The following is a 9004-nucleotide window of genomic DNA, read 5'->3' as shown; positions in this document are numbered from 1 at the left end:
TACGCGGTTTGTGGGATTAAATCGTGGCTAGGCCCTCTCTCTCACTTGATACATACCGTACAGCGTCTGGACTCTGGACTTTAGGAGACAGGAGCGTCACGTGACGCGTTAGACTTCGTTAAGGTTAGATGCGAGAGTTCGTTAACACTAAAAGGATACGTGACTCAGTCTGGTTGCTTCACGTTCTAATTACAGGGTTTAAAAGCAAATTTATGTGTCATGTAAATCTAAAGGTTGTGTTTCAACAACTCTTAAATCCAACGATCAGATTAATTGTGGTGATGTGGATTAACATGAGGCCTCCCCTCGTTACCCATCGTATTGCTTTTAGTATATAATAGATCTGAAAGGTGGCTAGATCAGTTTTGTGCGAGAGGCAATTGCATGGCAGATACATGAAATTGAAATGTATGTTCACTTTAGTCGACCATCAAATCCAAAAGAAAAACTGATTACAATGAACATAGGTGCCAAGTTCATGGGACATGGCTTTCTTGTTCTACGGGCTATCTTCGGTCCGTGCTCCTAGATGACATGTCAGCCATTGGTACGGGGCACAAAGCATTAGCAAGAGGCCACTTAACATAGCAACATAACAACGATCATGTGACCAGTTCTCAGCTGGTAGATTGGCAAGATTGTGCCCTGCACACAGAGCTAGGTGCCATTATTCCATGCATCACAACGTCCAAATAGGGTGTTCTTCCCCGACTCCGACCGCCTACCTCGGTCTTTGTTATCATTGAGCTCTAACTTGACTTTTTCCATGTGTTCATCCTTCTCTATGCTGTCGTCATTTTCCCTCAATAAGCTTGATGGTCCCACCGTGTTTAGCTTGGCCTCGATATGGAATCCTCGCCGCTGGCCGTCATTGTACCAATGCCAAAAATGAACGACCCCCTTTAAACATATCCATGTCACTCTCGCTGCTTTTAGTTGTCGTCTTGCCAACCTCTTTGGCTGCTACCTCACTGGTGTGCCCAACCCCTGGCCCATCCTCTTCCATGTTTTCTGCATCTCTTTGTTTCTCTCCGCGTGGAGTCGGATTTATCTACAGTACACAGATGATGAGCAAGAAAGCGTCGGACTTCATTCTCTCTTTCCTTGAAAAAGAGAGAGGATAAAACTTTGTTTCCTTGAAGAGTATTGAAAGGATTTGTAAAACGTCGAATGAGTTGTTTGGATACAAGGGACAATCTTTAGATATCACCTACAAAACACCTCATTTTTTTATCAATTAAAATCTGGAGAGCATTGAGAACCGAAGACGGTACGCTGCAGCCGGGACGACGCACGTACGCGCGCGACGGCGTACCAATCAGGCACAGGCAAAAAATGTCACTTTGAGCAGCGGCGAAGGCATGGCCTTTGCTGCACACAGGGGCCGCAGGCGGAGCCACGGAGAGAGCGAGCGCACGTGCCAGGCGACCGTCAAACCCCGCCGCGCCTTTGGGGCAGCCAGGGTACGGTACGACGCCGCCCCGGCGTTGGACACGTGAAATATTCCTGCCTTCTCTTTTCCGCTGGCCGCTGCCAATTGCCGTGGCGCCCAGCACCAGCTGAGCTGACCAGGCTGACCGTGAGCGAGGGGAACCGCGCCGTCGTTCAGTCGTTCTACGCGCGCATATTGCCATGGCGCACCAACCTGCCGAGCCTTGGAAATGATCTTTTCCGGTGGTGGGCCGAGGTATTTAGCTACGTACGGGCCTTGACTAATCAGACCTAACCTGGCCGTTCAAGTTAAAAGCGTACGCTCGGCGGCTTGAGGGTGAAGCCCGCGTGATCTCAGCAGCTGTCCCTACCTGTACAAATATAAATCTATTTTAAACGTGTTGAAGAAAGCATCTCGTTCTCTTTGCACATTAACCGGGGATAAGCGAGCGAGACTGAGTTTGGCATCGTGGTAGATTCAGATTATCCGGTTTTGTTTATAAGTTTATGACTACTTTAAAGCCACGTTTGGAACAAAGGTTTTTCATAGAAATTTTACATGAAAAGAATTCTGCAGGAAATTTTTCTATAATGCCATTTGAATTGTAGTATTGGTACTAAGAATTTTTATAGTAAGGCTCGAAACTCATGTTTTCATTTCCTTTGAGAACTCCAATGCAATGCAACATGTGTCTGTATCTCTTCTCTCCTCTTTCATGTGATCTTTCTTTTCCGTAAAATCCAAACAGCCTATTGTACAATTCCTGTATTTCAGATTCTTGTAGGAATTCACAAAACATGACATCCAATGCCTGCAATTTTCTTATTCCTCTGTTTTTCATATCCTGTGTTTCAAACGGTGTTAATGTTTGTCTAACAAACCTTTCTCTGATTCCATAACGTTATTAAATTTAAGCTTAGCGCATCATTGTTCTGTAACAGTGTAACTCAGCATAGCACAAATTTCTAGGCTAGATTTGTTTTGGCAATCATTGCACGTACATACTTAGGCCCCTGTTCATCCACTCAAGCAAGCACTTGCCAAACAGCGCTGCTATGCGTATGACAGATTTTGTACGATTTGCTTACGATTCGAACTTGCATGTGAAGAGAAAAGAAGGCATGGCTCCACAAGCGTGAGAGTAAGCTCACCTAATCTTAAGCAAATCGCCAAATCGTACAAAGAACATCATGCACAAAGCAGCTTTGTTTGCGAAACATTTTCTTCCGACATTACCATGCCAAAGCTCGGAGACATGATTTTTTTTTTTGATAAAACTCTCGCGTTGCTATGCCAGGCCATCTTTATAATACAGTACTAGATCACGATAGTAAGTGTTGCTATATCTGAATTTTAGGTTTTGAACGAAATGATAAATTTGACATAAATATATGGAGGCATGGAACCTGAAAGATCAATTAAATAAGGTGAGATATCAATTTTGTTAGTATAGGACTTAAGTATTGTTAATAGAGAAAAGTATGAATCTAACTGTTTTGAACATATTTGGGCTTACGGTAAGTGGTAGGTTCATAACATTTTCGTCGGTCTATTTCTCCTTATAAGCCTAGAATGTGAAAGTAGGCACACGAGTTTGGTGCTTTGTTATATATAAAAGAGATGGATATTATCTGTCGTGCTTAGCCCAACAAGATGCAACTGATCAATAGATTGATTTCAAGTTCCTCGGGGAGGATAACTTGATCCACTAGTGCCTAACAAAGTTTTTAGTTTTTGTATTAATGGCAGTCCTTTTAGGACACAATTCTTCTGTTTTATATAATCCTTGTAAGTTTTCTAAGTATACTTTGCATTTAGATTTCTAAAACCTAATCATTTTAATATTTTTTCTCAGAGCGGACAGTTTTAACGCTACCATCCTATTGGACGAGTAAAGGTAGACTCGGGTAGAAATTGAAGAAAAGTTAAATGTGTCGTACAATTCATTGCATAAAAATTTGAAAAAAGGACTAAATAACACTTCATTTCGTTCTTAAAAGGTCTGCTTGGACAAATAAAAAGAGTAGACCAGTTGGCGGAGAACGGTATAACCAACGGACGAACAGGAACGACTCAAACGTGGAACGGGACGGCTCGGGATGACACCTTCATTAGCTTAGACAATTGTAAAGTACATCGTCCCCAGCAGAGGGGTACCGTAGATAATACACTTGCACAGGATCATCTCCAGGGGAGGGATCAGGCCAAAGCAGGGGAGAAAATTACGGCTTTGACGCATCATCAATCGTGCGTGCTCTTTCGTACGGCCATACGCTAACTGGTCAAGTTTCTTTATTCACGGATTCCTCCTCCCTAAGCTAAGACCGGGCACACTCCACCGTTAACTCATCCACCTGTGATAGACTAGGCACTAAAGCATAGTACTACTTGTCTACTGTAGGAGTATTATTTTTGTGCGCTCCGACCTCTCAAGTGTCGGAACAAAAGAGATCACTGGCCGAGAATCCACACGGAGACGTGACAACAATCCTGGATACCCAGGCCCGCCTCATAAAGAATCCATCCTCCCTTTTGTTTTTTTGAAGGCACAAAGCATCTGTCCATTTTTGGGTTTTATTTTTTTGAGAATCTGTCCTTGGAGATCAGGGACGCAAAATGTATTGTGGGCCATGGAGGGGGTGTGGGGCCCCACACGCACATCGACGAGTAATGGAGACTTGTGCCTGGCTGGTCCTGGTGTAACCATCGTGATTAATTACACCCATATTTTTTTTGACAGCACACCCATTTGTTTCTGTCTACAGGGTGAGATTGGGTGCTGTGCAGATATACTGGTAGTACTAGGCCAGAAATGAGCTACCTCTGTGGATTAATTGAGCAAGTCAATCATCTCCTTGGACCAGATATTTTTTGAGCATAGTACTCCAGCGCCTGACTTGTGGGCCAAATAGATAGGCCGGTCCGCTATTGGTCCCGCCTGACAGATCCTGCGAAATGGTTTGTTGCGTGGTCTAACCTAACAGTGGCAAAAGGGCACATAGCTGGAAGATTTCCCGTGTACTACTATCCCGTTTTTGTTTTCTTTTTCCTCTGCGAGAGTTGAAAAACACTGTCCGATTATGTAACTCCGTGGTTTTGTGGGGACAATCCCTGTTTGCCTAAAAAAAATACTTCTGCTATTGGAGGCCCCCGTTGGAGAGAAGACACAGGGGACAGTTCAATTTCCTCATGAGTCTGGAAAATCCCCACGTTTCCGAAGACGGCTTAAGTTTTGATTTGAAGAAGAAAGAAAAGGGTGGACGACTTCGGGGGACTATTCGGATATAAAGATCATGTCCCACTCAGAAACCGACGTGCGAACAAAGCGCACGATGCACCTAGAGGAGACCATCATCACAAGCGCAAAGACAGCGAGAAAAGAAGAGGCAAAAATTCCCCTCATCCAGCCATCATCATCGGAGGGGATGCTAGGTGGCTTGTTCCTTTCCCCTGCCCCCAAAATGTCATTGTTGCAGGAAGCAATAGTTACCAGATTTGTACAAGCAAGATATATATAGGCCCGATCATCTTTCCGCCTAATCCCACGCGACAACAAAGATCAAGCCGGTGGTGGCAGTAGTAGTCATACCAGTAACACCAAAACATGGAAGACACCAACTAAGCTTAGCTATATACTACTACTACGACTAGCAGCTGCCGCTATACAAATTATAAGCTGCCTGCCATTGGCCCTTGCCATGCCACCTCTCTTTTTCAACGACCAAAAGATAGCCCCTAAATCAAGCAAAAAAAAGAACCCACAATATCCACATGGACGATAATGATGAACTGGTTGCTCCTAAGTACTACTGCAATGAAGTAGTGGTAGTGGTGGCCGTTGTTGTTGTTGCCGCGGTTGCTGCTCTGCTTCGGTCCATCTCGTCCTGGCTCTTGGGGATTCAGAATGGCGCCGAGAGCACCCTCTTGAGCGTCCTCTTGACCGGCACCGGCGCCTCCACCGACGCCTTCAGCTGCGCACGCGCGGATGGATGGATCCAGCGAGGGAGGAGGAGGAGGAGACGAGTTAGTTAGCACTTAGCAGTCGTCGCGTAGCTAGAAATTAAAACTGATTCTGAAGAGACAAGGAAACGGATGAGCGGCGGGTAGGGGTCACCTGGTCGTACTTGATGCGGAGTTCGTCGTTCTCCAGCTGCAGCTCCCGCACCTCCGACTCGAGCTGCGTGACGTGCGCCTGCTTGCGCGCGCGGGAGCGCGAGGCGGACTCGCGGTTCTTGATCATGCGCTTCTTGCGCCGCTCGACGGGGCCGGCGCCGGTGCCGGTGGGGGCGGCTCCGGACCAGGCGGGGACCGGCGCGAGGCCGCACATGCCGCGCGCGGCGCCGTCGAGGGGCGCGGCGGCGAAGTGGGGGAAGGAGGAGGCGGCGGCGGCGGAGAAGAAGCAGGGCGGCGACGCGGCCGCCGCATTGCGGGAGCAGCCGCCGAAGCCGGGGTGGAAGGGGGAGGAGGAGGAGGCGAGGAGGTGGAGGCGGGGGTTGAGGCTGAGCGCGGTGGAGATGGCGGCGGCGGCGGCCGTGGCCGGGGGCGAGGCGCTGGGGCTGGTGGTGACGGCCCACATGTCCTCATCGTCTTCCATTGCCGCCATGGCCATGGCCTAGCGCTAGAGCGCTTGAGCGCGCGCGTGTCACGGTCGGGTGTTGCGTGCGTTTGGGGTGGCCGCTCCTTTTGCCTCTTTTGGCCGAGACAGGGATGGGAATAAGTAGGATGGTTTTGCTTGGTCCCGTCGGATTTTTTACCACTTGTAGTTGTAGCGGGGGAGGAGGAGAGGAGAGGTGGGCACCGTCGCTTCGCAGCATCGGCGCCCGGACAAGTGTGCCAATGGCCGCGCGACTTCTGTGTGTGTGGGCGCGAGCGCAGTGGCTACTGTCGACCAGTGCACCTACTGGTGTGGGTCAAGCCGGTACTGTTCAAGATGGCGCCCGGTCCCGGCCGGGCCAGCACCGTGGGCAGTCTTGTGCCGCCCCGGAATGAGACGACCGTCATGGGCGGGGCCTGTTCCTTCCTGGATCCTCCTAGATTTCACTGGATCGACCCGGAATCGAATCCAATTGAACTAGCATATCATAACACAGCTGAGCTCATGATTCAGTCAAGTATGTATGGGACATTTTAGTTCGTGACCAAATTTCGCGCTTACTTACTCCCTCCGTCCGTTTTTACTAGGCGCGTTAGTTTCTTCACAGGTACCAAGATAGCTAGCCTCCTAGCGCATGGATCGCCTGCAATTGGTTCACGCATTTTTCTGACCCAATCAGTTGCGTTCTACCCTAAACCAAATCTAATACGTCTGATATATACGGTCGAGGCTATTCAAATAAAACGTCCGGTAAAGTCGGACGGAGGGAGCAGTACTCTGGCGTCGTGGCGGAGCCACCCATGCTTTGTTTAGGCTGGTTCTTGACTACGTATGCTTGGTCCGACTGCAAAACTCTAGTCTCGGCGACCCGGTCGTGGCGGTCGTCGTCGTGCCACTCCCATCGAAGCAAGTACGTAGTACTGTGGTGCCTAGCTTCCGGGCTTTTGGGCTGTTCCCCGGTACAAGGCGGCATGTGGGAGACCGTCCTTGCTCCAAGCGTGCGTTCCAAGCCGCCTCGCCTCGGCTCTCCCCGTACTGTACTAGTACTGCCTTTCTTTGGTCGCTCCAGCTGGAAACAAATTTAACACACACGGGCCGGGCGCGTGCGTCCCTGTTCCCAGAGGTGTGCAGGCCCTGCGATCTTAAGTGGCCTAGCCTACATGTAGGAGCATCGAGGTAGTAGTAGTAGTATCGTGTACTAGCATCAGCATGTGATACTGGTCAGGCCGGATCGATCTTGGGAGAGAATCGACTGGGCTGGCTGGTGCGGCGTAAAAAGAATAAGAGGACGCCGGCCAATTGGTATTGGAAGGCGTGGTTGTTCAGTTTTGGTCAATCCACTTGTTTTTTCTTGCCTGCGATCGATGAGCCGACGAGGGCGCTCTGCAGCTTTTTTTTTTCTTTTCTTTTGTTGTTCGCGTCCGGCGTTGGCATGAACCGGCAGCCAGAAATGGGCCACGCACCAACAAGCATGCAGACGCCGGAGCTGGCTGGCGGCGGTGGCCTCTCTCCATTTGGGCTCTCCGGCCAGACCGTGCCACCGATGACGCCCTGCCTGGGAGCATGGTACCAGTGATCCGGTTGTTGAGACATGGTGGTCCAATATATAACTTTTATCTCGATATAAATTATAACCAGTATTTTTTTTATCTCAAACATATAGTAGTATTGAATTTAGGAAAAGAAAAAAACGGCATTAGAACAATTTTGTGATAATTTCAATTCGATCAATGAGCAAATCTTAATTCGATCAATGAAAGACCGAGAAAAATGTCGCCGGCTCCGTGTAAGCTGTTGCCTCGTCGCATGCTTGCGGTGTCGAAGCGTATGCTTGCCGTCCGCTGGCAGTCAACGACGATGATGACGAGAAATACGATGCAATCTTAGCTGCTCATGCTCGTCTGCTCGGCAAAAATACGATACGATGCCAACTGCTCGTGATCAATCGCTAGGCTGCTACAAGTCCCGATCTAATGTGGTGATGCGTACATTACACAACAGAAAGAAAACGAAAACTTGCCAGGAAGATGGGCTATTTGCTCGGGCTGATTTTTCTTTTTTGGTGGGTTTAAGATACACTAGTGTATATGTATACGGGCTATATTTCTAGGGTGATCCATGGACCACCCTGGCCATCCTATGGATCCGTGGGTGCATGGTACTGATGCCAATTACTCCCTTCGTTTCGTAACATAAGGCAATTAGACTAACAAAATATGAATTATGTGTTATAAAAATTCTATCACTAGATTTATATCTGAAAAAAGATTCAGACGGTATAATTTTTATAATATATAATTCATATATTGTTGGTCAATTGGTGGCGAAAGTAAAATGCGTGGCTGACTTGAAACTGACGGAGGACTAAAGCGCGCCACATCGCACGCAGCCGACGACGCACGTACCCCGGCTGGTGGACGGTAAGGGTACGGCGGGTACGGTTCGCATCCAGCTGCAGATGCTACCACTACTAGCAGTCGCAGTAGGCAGTGCAGGAGTACACAAGATCGTACCGCGGGCTGCGATGGCGTGATCGCGTCTCCGGAAACCCAGCACAGCGTGGGCGTTGCTGCTGCTGCTAGCTTGTGATTGATTGACCGCGACCGCGACCGCGAGCGTGACCAGACAGACAGCGCCCAGGCCAGGGGAAGTAAGTAAGCATGATGTATGTGGTGGGGCGGCCAGTGGAAGGAAACGCAAGTCCGGTCTCGTACGTGCCACGCCGAGTGTTTTCCCGTCCGGTTGTGTCGTGTGTGCGCGCGCGTCTTTTCGTGCCCATTTTTTTTGGTTCCCTTCCTTGGGACGGCGCGCGAGTGGTGATGTGAGGAGCGGTGGGTGGTGGTGGTGGCTGCTGCTGGGCGGCCGTACCTGATGAGCAACGTGGTCATGGTCGGATCGTGACGTCGTTGCTTGCTTGCTTGCCTCGGTCTCGTTGGGGCCCTGTCGTCGCGATTGGACAGTGCGAGAACCGGATAGCA

The 9004-nt window shown here is 49.2% G+C and overlaps 1 protein-coding gene across 2 annotated transcripts; it reads right to left on the bottom strand.

The window, feature by feature from the left end:
• Positions 1-4876: 4876 nt before the first annotated feature.
• Positions 4877-6351, bottom strand: LOC100836290 (bZIP transcription factor TRAB1). Of its 2 annotated transcripts, none has more exons than XM_014902137.2 (2): positions 5557-6351; positions 4877-5403 (listed from the first exon to the last, which is right to left on the bottom strand). In XM_014902137.2, the coding sequence occupies exons 1-2, from the start codon at positions 6039-6041 to the stop codon at positions 5400-5402; spliced, it is 489 nt and encodes a 162-aa protein (XP_014757623.1). In that variant the 5' UTR covers positions 6042-6351; the 3' UTR covers positions 4877-5399. The 2 variants fall into 2 exon arrangements, with proteins under 2 accessions (XP_014757623.1, XP_003578537.2); XM_003578489.4 differs by having other exon boundaries at positions 5547-6290.
• Positions 6352-9004: the final 2653 nt, after the last annotated feature.

Source organism: Brachypodium distachyon, chromosome 4 (genome assembly GCF_000005505.3).
Source record: "Brachypodium distachyon strain Bd21 chromosome 4, Brachypodium_distachyon_v3.0, whole genome shotgun sequence".
In the NCBI taxonomy this organism is placed as follows: domain Eukaryota; kingdom Viridiplantae; phylum Streptophyta; class Magnoliopsida; order Poales; family Poaceae; genus Brachypodium; species Brachypodium distachyon.
This window is presented reverse-complemented; position numbering and strand designations above follow the sequence as displayed.